General features: G+C 49.6%; 1 protein-coding gene across 3 annotated transcripts in view; it reads right to left on the bottom strand.

Moving 5' to 3' along the window:
• The window catches only part of CDH22 (cadherin 22), a 124,946-nt gene that overhangs the window by 54,154 nt on the left and 54,790 nt on the right, over positions 1 to 16,002 (bottom strand). For all 3 annotated transcript variants that reach the window (XM_053574623.1, XM_053574622.1, XM_053574621.1), the window contains exon 3: positions 6,072 to 6,366. In XM_053574623.1, the coding sequence (XP_053430598.1) occupies positions 6,072 to 6,366 (295 nt within the window). The remainder of the gene's footprint in view (positions 1 to 6,071; positions 6,367 to 16,002) is intronic.

The raw sequence follows: 16,002 nt of genomic DNA on the forward strand, positions 1-16,002 counted from the left end.
AGCCACTACCAATTGATCAGAGTGAGCACAGAGATGCAAGTGATCTGCTCCCACTTTGAGGTCCGGGGTGGTGTCTTATCTCCCTCCAAATCTAGCAAAGTGCTATGTACCAAACAGGCACTAATATGTGCTTATCAAATTACAAGTAACTACTTATTTCTCTATCCTCCGTGGGGCTATATAGAAAGGAGGTGCTAATAAATGTTTGCTAAGCTGGGTGACTCAACTTTGCAAGCCCTACCGAGCCGGGTATATTGGAGGCCTTGGATATAATGAGTGCAAATAAACATTTGTGGATTTAATTCAATTACTTATCTTTATATCCCCTGCAGTGCCCAGGGTAAAGTAGTGGTTAATAAATATATGTTGTACTAAATTTCTCATTTCTGTATCTTCAAGAGTGCCACGAATAGTGTCTTATACAGAGCTGGCATGCTGGGCTGGGTATGGGGACACCTGTGAAATCCTCTTCCTGTCCACTGGTCGGACAGTAACAAGCTAGGGAAAGGGTTTAGCTCCCCTGCATTGAAAGATTATGTAGTCCAACTCTTCTGTATCAAAACTCACGCTCTTGTTGATTTCATCTGGCCTCATGCTGTAAATTCCCTCTCTCTGCCAATGACATTCAAAGTCATCTCTCTAGCTCCATCCCTCTCCTGACATCCAGACTCATAGAACTGACTGTCCTTTTGACATCTTTACTTGGGTTTTCAGTAGAGGTCCCAATCTTAGCATGCCCAAAGATGAATTATTAGTTTATTCTGCAAACCCATTCTTCCTGGAGCAGTCTCCATCTCAGCCACAGCAGCTCCATCCATCCAGCTGCTCAAGCCCCAAACATCAGCATCATTATTGTCTCCTCTGTCTCACACTCCCACATCCAATCCCTCACAGACCCTATTGGCTTCACATTCACTGCACACCTGTAATCCCATCTCTACTCACTGCTGGCAATGGCCCAGACCACTGTCTCCACCTGCCTGCGCTATTGCAGTCACCTCCTCCCTGATCTCACTACTATCAAACTTGCCCTTACAGTCTATTTTTTCAATATGGCAGCCAACAAGTCATTCTTTTTTTTTTTTTTAAAGCTTTTCAAAATTTTTATTTTATTAATTTTTTTTAGAGACAGAGTCTCACTTTGTCGCCCTTGGTAGAGTGCCATGGCATCAGAGCTCACAGCAACCTTGGGTTTAGGTGATTCTCTTGACTCAGCCTCCCGAGTAGCTGGGACTACAGGTGCCCGTCACAACGCCTGGCTATTTTTTGTTGCAGTTTGGCCAGGGCCGGGTTCGAACCTGCCACATTTGGTATATGGGGCCAGCGCCCTATTCACTGAGCCACAGGTGCCACCCAACAAGTCATTCTTTTAAAATACAAGTTGGATCCCGTCACTCCTCTGTTCCCCAGCCCACTCAGAGCGCAACTGAAAACGTTTCAATGGCTACCCAAACCTCCGTGATCCAGCTTCTGGTACGTAACTCTTCTGAGGTATCTGGACACTCTCCCCCTCACTCACTCCTCTTTAGCTACACTGACTTTCCTGCTATTCCTTGAACATAACAGACACACTATGCCTCCGGTCCTTTGCACTTGGTCTGTCCTCTGCCCCAACATTCTTCCTCTAGCTTAGTAGTTCTCTAAGTCTGGTCCCCAAACTGGCAGCATCAGCAACACCTGGGAATTAGTTAAAAATGCAAACATTAGCCAGGCGCGGTGGCTCATGACTGTAATCCTAGCACTCTGGGAAGCTGAAGTAGGTGGATTGCCTGAGCTCACAGGTCTGAGACCAGCCTGAGCAAGAGCGAGACTTCATCTCTAAAAAATAGCTGGGCATTATGGTGGGCACCTGTAGTCTCAGCTACTCAGAAAGCTGAGGCAAGAGAATCGGTTGAAGTTGCTGTGAGCTATGATGCTATGGTACTCTACTGAGTGTGACATGGTAAGACTCTGTCTCAAAAAAAAAAATGCAAACATTTCTAACAGCTCAGAAACTCTTAGCAGGTGGGGGAGGCAGCAATTTGTGACCATTGTTTCATATAGCTCCTTAGAGCTATAGTCCCTTCCTTCAGATCTTTGTTCAAATGTCCTCTTATAGAAAGAGAGGGCTCCCTTGACCCCTCTATCTGAATAGTATTCTGCGTGGCTCGCACACTGCTGGGCATATTATACATTTGCTTGTTGGTTCCTTCCTATTCCTCTCCTTGCTATAGTATGTAGGCCTCCTAAGAATCTCCAATGCCTGGAATAGTTCCTGGCACATGGTAGGCACTCAATAAATGTCCCTTGTTTGAATGAAACCCCCTCAGTGCTCAGCAGGTAACTTGGAGTCCAGAGGGGGCAGAGACTTGCCCAAGGTCACTGGAAGAGCAAGGCCTCCTGACTGTCAGCTTGGACCTGCTTCGCTGCACTGGGCTCAGTGTGGCTGGCGTGCCCCTTGTCAGAAGCGTGCTCATCGGTGGCCCCCGGCACACTTCCCTTCCCTTTTAAGCTATGAGTGGTTTAATTTGCAAGCTCTGCTGCCTTTCATGTCCCAAGCTGCGTCCCTGTTCCCTCTGATCTCCAAAGCTGCTGGGACCCTGGTGCTGCTTGTCCGCCCCGCCCTCCGCAGCCCAGATCAGGAGGCTCGGTAATTGTGACTGATTTTCAAAGCCGCCTGGAATCTCTGCAAGCACCCCAGTGTCAGATTTGCTTCCCTTTCAAAAAGTTGCTGAAATGAAATAAACTAATTTAATTTCTGCTTCTCCCCGCCCTCTCCTTGGGTTTCCCAGCTTGTCCAAACCGAGTCACCCTGCCTCCCGACTCTTTCCTAAGTAGAATGTGAGGTGAGAGTCAGTGGGCTGGGAGAGGGAGATGGGGTGGGGCTGGGTCTCTTAGGCCAGTGCTCACAGACCCGTGGCTGGCTTTGCTTCTCTGTGTGATCTTTGATGAGTCCCTGCCCTTTTCTTGGTCTCAGTTTCCCCACCTGTGAAGTAAGTACCCTTTTCACTCTAACATCCTGGGAGCCAAGCCCAGCAACCTGCTCCATCACTGACTTGCTACCTGACTGTAGCTACATCTTCTCTCCTCTCTGAGCCTCCGTCCCATCTGTTCAATGGGAAGTCTAACATCAGTCCTGCCACTTCTCAAAGAGTTGCAGTGAGAGTGCAGTGGTGATGGAAAAGCCACCCTGGTGGACATGGGACTGCTCCTCCCCCATCCTCCCCAGTGCCGCAGAGGGAGCTTTCTAAACTGCAAGCCTTCCTGTGTCACCCCCTTGCCTTTCCCAGGCTACTGCTTCCTTCAAGTCCTGCAGCTGTGGCTCCTGCTTCCTTCTCTCCCATCAGCTCTCACCACCTTTCTGATCTTTTCCATGCACAAATGTGAGGTCACTTTTGGATGGAGGGAGACGGGGGACACATCTTCTCAGGCCAGAGTTCAAGTCAGGGAGTGGGAGCTTTGGGCCTGGGAAGTCAGGGACTTGTGCTACTTTTGGCTTGCCGCATAACTTTGGACATGTCACTGTCTCTCTGAGCCCCAGTTTCACCATTGCAAAATTAATTTCTAAGCTCTTGTGGGGCTCTGAAATTCCATGGGTCTTTGCCACTGACGACTTCCAAAGTTTCCTTTCCAGCCCAGACCTCTCTACTGAACTTGTATATTCAACTGCCTTGTTCATGACCTCCACTTGGCTGCCTGGTAAGAACTTCAACTCAGCATGTCTAAAACCAAAGTCCTGATTTCCCTTCATCCCCCAAACCTGCTCCTCTTGCCTTAGCAAATGGAAATGCCATCTATTTAATTGCTCAGGTTAAAATCCCGACAATCATCCTCGAGTTTTCTTTCTCCCACACCCCACATCTGATCCATTAGCAAATGCTTTCAGCTCTACTTTCACAATATATCCAAACGTTGACCTCTTTTAACACCTCCACTTGTACCACCTTATTCCAAGCCACCATCATTTCCTGTCTGGCTAATTGCATATCTTCCTCTTGGGGTACCCTGCTTCTGCCCTGGTCCTTTCCCTGCCCAACTATTCTCCATGCAACAGTCATGATCAAACTAAGTCAGATCATGTCATTCCTCTGAACAAGACCCTCCACTGACTTAGCTTGCTCAGAATAACAAAGAAAACCCTGAGTATGGTCTAAATGGCTGCATGGTCTGGCGCTTCTTCTCCTGGGGGAATTTAGCCCCAGGGCCTTTGCATGTGCTGCTCCCTCTACACAGGGCTCCTGCTCTCATTTCCTTCAGGTCTTTGCTTCAATGTCACCTCCTCAGAGAGGACTTACTGGGCCAACGATCTATTTGTTTACTTGCTTATTGCCTGTCTTCCACAGCCAGAATGTACCGCCATGAGAGTAAGAAATCTTGTTCGCCTTTTCACTGTTGTGTCCCCAGCACCTCTCACATCGTAGGTACTCAAAAAATATTTGTTTGATAAATGAATAAGTATACTCAAATACATACATGGCATGTCACATGCACGCACAGACCTGACAGTACCCCTCAGCTAGCCATGTGTGTACACATCTGCACGCATGTGGTATGCACGTGTATATCAGGCACCGTACACCAATCTGCACCCATATTCACACCCTACTGCTGTTCCCCATTCTCCCATCATCCCTTTGTCCCCACTGTCTCCCCGATCTACTTCCCCTGCTGGCTGCCTGTTTATTATCTGCCAATCTAGCATACACGGCCCAACCTGGGGAAGCCAGAGGTGACTATACCCCCCACCAGTAAGTACCCCTGCCTTGGACATGAAGTCATAGAGCTGGGAGGTCCAGAGAGAGGCAGTGCTGAGCCCTTGGCCACAGCAAGTCAGCCATGGAGCATTGCCTAGGAGCTAGTGTGGCTCTTCTGTGTCTCGCCTGGCTTGCAAATGACTTGAGGGAACACAGTGGGAAGAAGGTGGCAGCTTTTGCTTGTGCTTGTCACCCCAGGACTCCAGTTTCTACCAGAGGAGCTCCAGGCTAAGTGGGGCTCTGGCAGTCAGGCAACTAGCTGGAAGTTCCACGGGGAGAGAAGGCACAGCCATCCAACCTCTAGCCTCAGTGTACTGTTGCTGTGTGAATGGGTTTCTGAGTATGGCTGTGTCTGGTGTCTTCATGCAAATGTGTGTCCTGTGTGTGTGCTTCCTTTCCACATGTGTGTTCCATCCCCTGGGTGTGTGTAGCCATACTTGGGTATCACTGAATTTGTGTTGGGGGCTCAGCCATCATGAGTCCATATTCCCAGGTAGCTGGCAATATGGTAGCTTGGCAAGTCGTGGCTTCCTTGTAGGCGGTGAACGAAGCTGCCTGGATATTGTTCATCTGGCTGTGGCTGTGGCTGTCTGGGCTGTGCTGTAGTGGAGCTGGGCCCTGGGACAGTAATGCCTGCTTGTGGTTGTGGCTTTTGCCTGTGTCTACACGTATGGCCAAATCTGTGCAGAACCTCTATCTGGGTGAGAGGTTGTGCGTGGCTGTGTCGGGGTGTGAGGTTCTGTCTGGGTGTGTGGTTGGACCTGTGTTAAGCTGTGTCCCAGTGTTTATCCCTGGTTGTGGGTGTGCCTGAAGCTGGGGCTCTGTTTGTGTGGGGTTGTTCCCAAGGGTTGTGCTGGGTCTGCGTGTGGGTGAACTTTTGTGAAGGGCTATGTCAAGGTATCCAGCTATGTCTGTGTGACTGGGTCCAGATGTTGCTTGAGTGGGGGGTTGTGTGTACAAGGGGGGTTGTGTGCAGGTAGAGAAGTGAGGTTGGGTGAGTGGTGTGTCTAGGTCTGCATCTGTGTTAGATCTGTGATTGCACGTGACCATGAATGACAATGCCCCACTATATATACCACTGTGTCCATGTGCAGGTCCATGTCCACGTGAGGGCTGTGTCCATGAATGTGGCTGAGGTCCAATGCATGGCTTTGTCCAGGATCATGGCTGACCCCAGAGGGCACCTTGGGCTCACATCTATACCCTGTGCCCTGTCTCCCCTGCCCCTCCCCTGAGGATCAGCCACTCTTCCTCCCCACAGGCTCCACTTGGGACCTGACAGCACCCTGGCCCTCGTGAGCACACCACCCTGCCCTGCCCCTACAGCCCGCAGCCCACCTGTGGGTGAGAGCTCAGCCACGCTGCCAATGTAGGGGCCGTGCAGGAAACGAGGCTCGCTGTCATTGATGTCCTGCACCTTGATAATGAACTCCGACTCGGGTTCTAGCAGGCGGTTGGTGGCACGATCCCGAGCCTGGGCCCGCAGTGTGTAGAAGGTTTTCTGCTCTCGGTCCAGGCGCTCCATGGCATGGATGTCACCAGTCAGCTCGTCGATCAAGAAGATGGTCCCAGCGCCCTCGCCTGAGATGGTGTACTTGATGGCCCCATCACCCTCGTCTGAGTCCGAGTGGATCTGGGGAGGCAGGAAGGAGGTAGGGGAGCCTGGGGTGGTAGCTGCTCTGGTCTCCCCCTCCAGGCCCACTGAGGGCCTGTCACATGCCCATCTCCTCTCCAGCACACTGAGGCCAGGGCAACCATGCTCACTGCAGTCTGGGGCTCTCCCTCTCCCTCTGTACCAGCCTCAAAGGCAGATTTGAACATGACTTCTCCTGCATGAAATCTTTTCATGGCTCCCCACTGGCTTCTTTACAAAGAAGTCCAGAGCCATCTCCACACCTCTCTGACCTTCAGCACGCAGAGCCGTGGGGCTCCCCGTGTGAGCCACTGGCTTTATTTCTCTTCCTACTGAAAGTGTACGCATCCTGCAAGGCTCAGCTTAACCACTACCTTGTCAGAAAGCTTTTCTGGGCTCTCACCAGTAGCTCAGCAGCTAGGGTGCCAGCCACATACACTGGAGGTGGCGAGTTCGAACCTGGCCCAGGCCTGCCAAACAATGACAACTACAACAACAAAATAGGTGGGCATTGTGGCGGGCATCTGTAGTACTTGGAGGCCGAGGCAAGAGAATCGCTTCAGCCCAAGAGTTTGAGGTTGCTGTGAGCTGTGACGCCACCGCACTCTACTGAGGGTGACATAGTGAAACTCCGTCTCAAAAAAAAGAAGAAAGCTTTTCTGGATTCCCTGATTACCACCTTCTAAGTCCCTTCCAGGATCTCTCAGTATGTCAAGCGGGATGGCTGCAGCCAGCTTATCTCAAAACTTCACACATGTGCAAATCACCTGGGAAGTTGGTAAAATACAGATTCTGAGTCTTGGGATGGGGGCCTCAGAGTTTACATTTCTAACAAACTTCCAGGCTGCTGCTCCATGGCCTTGCTGTGAATTATAGGCCCATCTCGCCTGAGACTCTGGGCCCCATGAGGTTAGGGTGGCATCTTACACATTGAGGCTATGGAGAGTCAGGCTCAAGACTTGGTGTGTGGTGAGGACAGGGAGTGAAGGGAGAGAGGAGGAAAGGGGACGCAGATCGAAGGAGCATCAACTATGCGTCAGGTACTGTGCTAAGCAACTTCTAGACTTATCTATGTCAGAGTCTTTAAAAAAGAAAAACCTACCAGAGTAGGTTTTGCTCTCTTCTTTTAAAGGATTTTTCTTTTCATTTTCCTACTGAGGATCTGAGAAGAGGGATGATTACGTCAAGGCCAGACCGCTGGAGGAGCTGCCCTGGCCATAGCCTGGGCTTCCTCACCTCATCCTAAAGCAGATGGAAAGGAGCCCATGGGAAGGGACAGGAAGTGCTGGCTGGCATAGGGCTCTGGCATCACCTACCTGTGCACCCTCCCCTAAGTCAGTGCAACTCTCTGGGCCTCAGTTGCTTCAGCTTTAACATGGGAATCCTAATAGCACCTCTCTCCTAGAGCTGTTGAGAGTTCATTGAACTGAGAATCTACAGAAGACCCTTAGCAGCCACTGGGCACCATGTGACACATACAGTATTTCACAACCAGAGTGGCAGGGGACTGCCCACAGAATGGTGCTGCAGCTGGGCGCGGTGGCTCGTGCCTGCAATTCTAAAACTCTGGGAGGCCGAGGTGGGTGGATTGCTTGAGCTCATGTATTTGAGACAGCCTGAGCAAAAGCAAGACCCCATTTCTACTAAAAATAGAAAAACTGAGGCAAGAAGATCTCTTGAGCCTGAATTGGAGGTTGCTGTGAGCTATGACGCCATGGCACTCTACCCAGGTGACAGCTTGAGACTCTGTTTCAAAAAAAATAAAAAAGAAAAGAAAAGAAAAAGCAGCAGAGCCCACTTGGGCCAGGTGGGAATCTTCCGGTTGCTGGATCCTAAGAGAGGTCTGAAGGGCTGAGCACTAGGGTGAGGGGAAGGAGAGGGACTCTTTCCCACAGGTATGGAAGTTTGCTACTATGTTAACAACCCGCACAACTACACCTGTTTGTACTAGCTGAAAACCAGCTCTGCTTGAGACATAATAACTGTCCAATAAATGGTAGCTATCGTTATTATTATATTATTACTAAATGTTACCTATATATAACTGGAATTAGACACCATGAGGCTTCAGATTCCAGGCTGTTTTCACTGCCCTGAGATGTCTTGGGTAAGGAATGAGCAAGAAGTCTGATTTCTTGTAAACAGAAACACCTAAGTCCTTATCCTTCAATGCCCAAATCTCCCAGGCAGCCCTGAGCAGAGGAAAATCCATTCCAATGAGGCAGGTGTCTTTGAGTGTATCCCTGCACCTCTCTAAGCGTCCATGGAGATGGGGCATGAACAAGGAAATCCCTCAAGTTTGTTTTGGGGCAGGGTGCTGTGGCCCAGCCCACTCAGCAGGAGAACAGGTGCCAATGAAGTTGTCATGAAGGGGGACGAAAGTCCATCCGCTGCCACGCAGGAGGAGCTAGGGTATAAATTCTGCTGTTGGGACTTTGTGTCTGAAAGGTGGATTATAGAAGTGCCATTTGGAAGATTGAATGGCCCATAAACATTTTCATATTTCATTAGCCGATTAATGGGCATCTCTCTCTTTTTGGCGAGTCTGCTGATTCTCAGCAGAAATTGCGGGGAGTAAATGGAGGCGTCTGGTGGAACCTTTCCGGGTCCCCGTCCTGTTATAGATTGCCCCAATTAATGCCTGTCCTGGGCTCCACCGAGAAGCCTTCTTCCTGTCCAGTTACTGTTAATAGATTTCTCATAAGTGGCTGGATTGTAAAAACCTCATAACTCAGTTTAATGCCCCCAATAAAATTATCTCGGGATGTCAGCCCTGAATCATTGGCAGTGCTGGGGACTAGGAGACCTGTCTCTCTTGTTTGCTGTTTATGTTTTGCTTCCACCTTTGCCCAAGGGAGATAGGATGGGAGAGGGTGAATTTCTTCCCTCTGGGGTGTTTCTACCCACTTCCCAGTCAGACCTGTTCTCTGCTTATGTAATGAGCAAACATTTCTGAGCAGCGTGGTAGAATAGTTACCTTTTTTGGGGGGGAGGGAATGCTTTACAGCTATAATCTTATTAGTCGTCTTATGCCCTATGAATAATTATTCCCATTTCTCAGATGAGAACACTGAGGCACAGAGAGGGGAAGTCTTTTGCATGTCAGTCAGCTAAGTGTGGCTCCTGACTTTACCACTCACTAATATTGTGACCCTGGGCTTGTTAATCTTACCTCTCTGAGCCTCTGTTTTCCCACCTGAGAAATCAGACCCAGCCTTACCTAGCACAGGTGTGGTGACAGCATGTTTGTAATGACCTAAGTACTCTCATTCTGTAAATGGTTATTTTCTTCCCTATGTCTCCATCGTGTCTCTGCAACCCTTGACATTTTAACTCAGACACCAGACAGGGATCACTGATGAGTGGGGAGTGGAGAGGAAGGCGTGGGACCCAGAGGTGACATCATCGATGTTCTTCTGTGGAGTATGACATACTGCTCATGCTGGGCCCTAGTGGCTGATCTCCAGGGACTGCAGAGTCAGACAGGGCCAATCAGCCTGCGTGGGAGGTAGAAGATACAGATTTAGGCTGCACTGGGGCTGCTTGCCCTGCCTGCCTGCCTGCCTGGGTCCTGGCTCCAGTGTGGAGAGGAAACAGCTCTGGCTCCATCCACCCTGGGAAGACATTTCTCAAGGCTCTCAGCTGAGCTTGGAGGCTGGAGGATGGTGCTCTCACTTACTGAGCTCTACCCTGTGTGAGACACATGTTGTAGGTTGTCTGCTGAAATCTAACTTGGCTTTGGGGAGTGTGTAAATGTCTCCTCGTTTTCTAGGTGAAGAGACTGAGATGGGTCCAGGTCTGTTTGACTCCAAAGCGCAGGCTGGTCCTCCCGCAGCCTCTGGGAATCTGATTAGTGTGCTTACAACGCCTCTAGCAGAGAATGAGGCAAAAGGGCAGGAGAGTGTGCAGGGCAGTGACTGGGTTGCACTTCTGGGAGAGAAGCTTTGGTACCAGTTTTTGCCCTGTGCCCAGCAGTCCTCTTCTCTCTGAGCCTTTGTTTTGTCACTTGGAAAAAACCCCTCAAATAGCAAATCAGGAAAGATGATGGGTTTGGAGTTGGGAGCAGCTGGGTGCCAGCTTCAGCTTTGCTACTGACCTGTTGCATGGGCCTTGGAAAGTGGGGCTGCCCTTCTCTGAGCCTCAGTTTTCTCATCTGCAAATGGGATTGCTCACCCATAGATTCTGAAGCTTCATAAGATAATATATGGAAGCTCCTATCACATAGGAGGTGTTCAATATAGACCCCTCCCTTTTCCTACTTGGTCTCAGGAGGGGTTGAAGGGTAACCTAGTTCATCACCCTGTGTCCTGACACAAGAACCATAGATTCAAATCCTGACCCATTGGAGACCTGAGGGCCATCGTCAACACCTTGTTCTTTTAGATTCAGCTTATTTCCTCCTGCAGGCAGCCCTCTCAGGTGCCCTCCCATGTGGCTGAAGAGCCCTCCCCCCGCTCTGTCCCTGCCCCATGCACACACCCCTGTACTATCTAGTTTGCCCATTTGTGTGTTCCCAGCTATCTTAAGCCTCAGGGCATGTACTAAATTTGATTCGTCTCTGTTTGGACTCTGCACCCGGCACACACTAGGTACCCTGACAATGCCTGCAGAGAAAGTACGGGGAGTGGGAGAGTTGAGCACGAGTGGGTGTGTGCGTGCACAGGAGCGTGTGAGACTGCAGGCTCCCTGAGGGTGGAGCATATGGCTATTTGTTTCCATATCCCCAGCACCCATCCAGCATAGGGCAGAGCACCAAACATACTGAATGAATGAATAATGAAATAAACAGTTGACATTAGCCTCCTCCACTGACTTCTGGGATTCTGGAGGATCCAGGCACTCTGCTAAATCCCACGTACACACAAGCTAGACCAGAGATGGTCATCACCAAGATCCTATAACACACCAGGCACAGTTCTAGACTTCTTACTGCTATCCCATTGACGCCTCACAATGGCCTTGTGCATCAGAGATTATTCTCTCCCTGTTGTACAGATTGGCCAACTGAGGGTAGAGAGGGCCCAAATCCTGCCTAAAGTCACCAGCTGACAAGAGGCAGCCCCAAGGCCTGTCTGACCCAACATCCAGGGTTCTTTCCACTACATCAAGTGTGGCCAGCCCTGGAGGCAAAATCTCCCTCAAGCTTCATCCCTTGATCATAAACAACACCGAAAAACACAAGAGTGATGGATTCTCATCCCAGGGGGCTGAAAAATGGGATTTACGAGGCCATTAATTACTTCCTCCTAATTAAATCAAAATTAAATTCGAGCAGAGTTACGTTTCCCTTATTAAAGACAATTAAACGGACAGTGAGGCTACGCAAATAAAATGAGTCCAGGATTTAAACGGAAAGCAAATCAAATAAAAAGCCTCCCCCGGAATGAGGGGTCTGTGCACGCCTGTGCTACTCGTAAACCAGGAGTTCATCAATTTTCTTTAAATATTAGCAACTTAATTAAATGTGCTCTCCTTCCCACTTTAATCCTGCCGTATATCTAAAATAGATCTCACCGCCCACAGGAGTTGGTCATAAGTGCTGACCCCATAATTCTATCGTTTTTAAAAAAAAAAAAAATTAAAAATCCTACAAAATCCACATCCAGCTGACAGAGGCCTCGGGGGAAATTATAGTTCGGAAAAGGGATTAGTCAAAGTACCCAGATTTTATGGAAATACAGGGAGGTTGCTCTGAGGGTGGGTGTGGCGAGAAGGTGCAGGGGAAAGGTGGGCACCAATGGGGGCAGGATGGAGGCAGGAGCTGTTGGTGCGGGGCCACGGTGACAACCTCGGGGCCCCATGGCTCCTGCGGGTGCTGACAGGAGCTTGGTGGTGAGTGATGGAGGCGGCTATAAAATAGGTTACCGTTGGGCGCCTGGGGTTCGCTCTGTGGATGGTGCTGTTGCTAAGCTACCTTTGGAATTCGACAAGGACGGATGCTTTGAGAGGCTCCGTGGTGGTGGTGGGGGGAACCAGGAAGCAGTGAATTAACTGAAACTGTGGCGAAGTCCTTTCTCCCTGAAGAGCCCAGAGAGCGTGACATGAGTGTGTGTGTACGCGTGTGCGTGTGTGTGCCACAAGTGCTCCTAGATAGGCGGGACGTATCTGGAAAGGGGACAGGTGGTTTTCAAAAGCCTCAAGCTTGTATTCCTAGGGTAGGGGGTGGGCTAATAACAGCGCCCACCCTCTGACTAAGGGGTGAGAAACTAGGATGTCAGGTTGCCAAGGAGGCTTTTGGGATTTGGGGCAGGGGCTTGCAGTATCTGTGTAGAAGATATACCCAAGGTGGTGGAAACATCAGGTGAGACTCTAATAATAAAAGCTAATGCTTTCCAAGCACGTGCTGGGAGTGGGTGCTAGTCTAGGTCCTTGACACATGCTAACTCGTTGAATCCTTGCCCCAACCCAAGAGTCAGGTTATGGTAATAACCTCACTCCACAGATAGGGAAACTGAGGCACAAAGAAAGTGGATACAGTCAGCCTTCTGCATCCATGGGTTCCATATCCATGGATTCAACCAACCCAGGATTAAAAATATTTGCAGAAAAAATTGTGTCTGTACTGAACATGTACAGACTTTTTCTCGCCACTATTCCCTAAACAATATAGTATAACAACTATTTACATAGCATTTACACTGTATTAGGTATGATAAGTAATCTGGAGATGATTTAAAGTATTCAGGGAGATGTGAGTAGGTTATATGCAAATACTCTGCCATTTTAGATCAGAGACTTGAGTGTCCTTGGATTCTGATATCTTTGGGAGGTCCTGGAACCAACTCCCACAGAGGGGTACCAAGAGGTGACTGCCAAGGTTAGAGAGCTCATAATAGCAGTGCTGGTGCTGGGGCCTAGGCAGCTGGGATCAGTTGCCTCCTTAACCACACATGCCACCACCACTCAAAGGAAAGTGTGCCTTGGGCAAACATTTGCAAAGAGGTGGAAACTTCTTCCTGCTCAGAGTACTTTTCTGGAGGTAGTCTTGACAGTGAGTGGGTGCAGGTGATGGAGGAGGAATACAAGAGGTCATGACAGCCATGGCAATGCTGAGAGAGGCTGATCTGGGGAAGAGGAAGACCCCCAGGCCTGGCACAGTGCCTGGATCTGCTTTATGGGGAGTCTTAAAGGGAGCCCAGAGCTGGTGTCAGGAGACTAGTTTCTTGGGTTGGTTCTTTTACTGTGTTGCGATGTAGGTCTTCATGGTCTCCTCTGCTCCTGGGCCTCAGTTGCCCCTTCTTACAATAAAAGGACTGACTCAGGCTCTCCCAACCCTGACAGACCAGTTCAAGGAGATGGGGGTGGAGCTCCGCTTCTGCTGTCAAGATGATAGAGGCTGGGTGGATGCAGATGGGAGCGGTGAATCAGAAGCTGGTTTTGCTCTTCTTTTCAGGATGTGGGTGGTGGGGAGGCCTTTGCAGAGTCCCTACTGCTGGGTAGATGGCAGAGCTGAGGTACCTGAGACAAACACCTCATCCGACATCTAGGCAGATGTGTGACAGTTCTTCCCTGTCTCTCTCGGGTCTTCTCCTGGACCAAAGGCCTTTCCTAGGCCTGGAGGTCTCAGAGAGGCCTGAAGAACTAGTCTGGGATTGGTCTCTCCTTTTTCTTTTCTGGAGGCTTGAAAACTCCAAATGGGTACAAATCCTGGCTAAGCCACTTGCCCACTCTATAGCTTTGACCTCAGTTTTCTCACCTCCAAAAGGGAATGATTTCTACCTTGCTGGTTAAAGCAAGGAATACTAAAACAAACAAACCACAGGCTGAACATTTTAGGCACTCAGTTTCTTCTTTAATCTTTAACAGCCTTATGAAGTGGGCTCTTTGAGCCCCATTTTTACAAATGAAGAGACTGAGTCACAGAGAGATGAAGTGACTTGTTCAAGGTCACATGGGGAATGGTTGATAGACCTTGGTGTGTCCTTCTCCAAAGCCTCAACTCCGGCCAGCACATAACTGGCATAGGTCCCTCCTTCCCCATCCCTCACCCTATCCTCCAAGTCTGGCCATCTCCCACCCTTGGTGGCTGGGAGTCAGCAGTCCTAGACTCTACCACTGGAGGGACTTGAACAAGGCGCCAAACCTATCAGAGCTCTATCCTGTCAAATCCCTGCTTTGCTCAGTTGTGGGGGGATCAACTTCAGTCACAGGTATGGAGAGAAAAGTAGCCAAGGACCTAGCATTACTCTGTCTAGACCAGAGAAAATCTGGGTTTCCTGCAAGGCAAATCCAGAGGTTTATGTCCAGACTTTCCTCCTTTCCTGTTGAAGATCCTGATCCTCAGAACTGCTCAGCCTTCTAATTCTCAGATTCATTTAAACACACAGGAAGCTCTGAAGTTGTTCTCTCCCTGACCTCTGCTGCCAACCAAAATTTCCTGGAAAGCTGATTGGTGTTAGCAAAAGCAGAGGACTGTCCTTGAGCACCACCGCACTTTTATGCCCTATAATCATCCTACATTTCAACACTTCAACTGTTGACGAGGCCCTGAATAAACCAGGCAACTTCATGTCTCCAAGTCTTTGCACAGGCTCTGCTCTCTTCCCCATCAGCCTGATGAACTCCTACTTATACGTCAAAACACAGGTCAGACGTTTTCTCTTCCATGAAGCCAGCCAACAGGTATCATTTAATCACTGCCAGGTGCTGACTTTTGAAAGCTTTTGGTGAGCCCCAACAAAAGGCTGGATCTTAAGTAAGAGGCTGGATCTTACTCATCTTGGCCTCCTCAACATCACATCTGGGCCCCAAGGGGCTCACAGACTAAATGGATAAATAAAAGTCCTTCTCATCTCCTTATACTCCCAGGGCACAGATCTTCAGCCAGATTTATTAGCATCTATTCAGAGAGTTTGAAAAAGTAGCTTTCATTCATTCATTCATTTAATGAACAGTTTGTGAGCAATGTCTATGCTAGGTACTGGGGATTTCATGGTGAGCAAAGCAAACACAGTCTAATAGGAAAGATAGGCATTAATTGCATAATCAAACAAACACATGCATAATTAAAGCGTTATGAAGGAGAGATGCCAGGCCTCAGAGGGCATGTAACAGGGGATCTGTCCTGGCCTGGTCTGGTGGCAAAGGGCTTCTCTGAGGAAGTGGCATCTGGGCTGAGACCTGCAGTGTGGAGGAACAGAAAAGAGCAGGGCAGGGAGAGGACACAGCCTAGGGAAAGGGACAGTGGCAAGAGTACAGGGGGCAGTGGAGGCTCTTCAGGAGGGCTGCAGAAGAGGGGTTGGAAGGCAGAGAGTGGCAGGAGATGGGGTTGGAGGAGCCAGATCTTCCTAGTCAGTGGGATGGAATTTGGGCTTGAACCCCAAATGCAGGGGAAGCTATTGACGCATTTTAAGCAGAGTATGTGGGTGAGATGATCACATTTGCAGGCTTGTTTCTAAATTCCATAGGCATACAGCTACCAGATGGACTGGCTTTACCTACTAGGCTCTCCTAAGTGGCAAAGGGAGGGGGATGAGAGAGGGTGTGGAGAGGAGGAGGAGGCTGGGGTTATAAACCAGTTGTCTGCCCCCAGCCAGGGAGCAGCTGGACGGAGACCCGGGACGGGGATTGAAGGAGCTGGGGAACTGGGTCTCGTGCATCTACAAGTGCGCCTCTCCGGGATCCTGAGGGCTGAAG

This window comes from Nycticebus coucang, chromosome 21, assembly GCF_027406575.1.
Source record: "Nycticebus coucang isolate mNycCou1 chromosome 21, mNycCou1.pri, whole genome shotgun sequence".
Classification (NCBI taxonomy): Eukaryota; Metazoa; Chordata; class Mammalia; order Primates; family Lorisidae; genus Nycticebus; species Nycticebus coucang.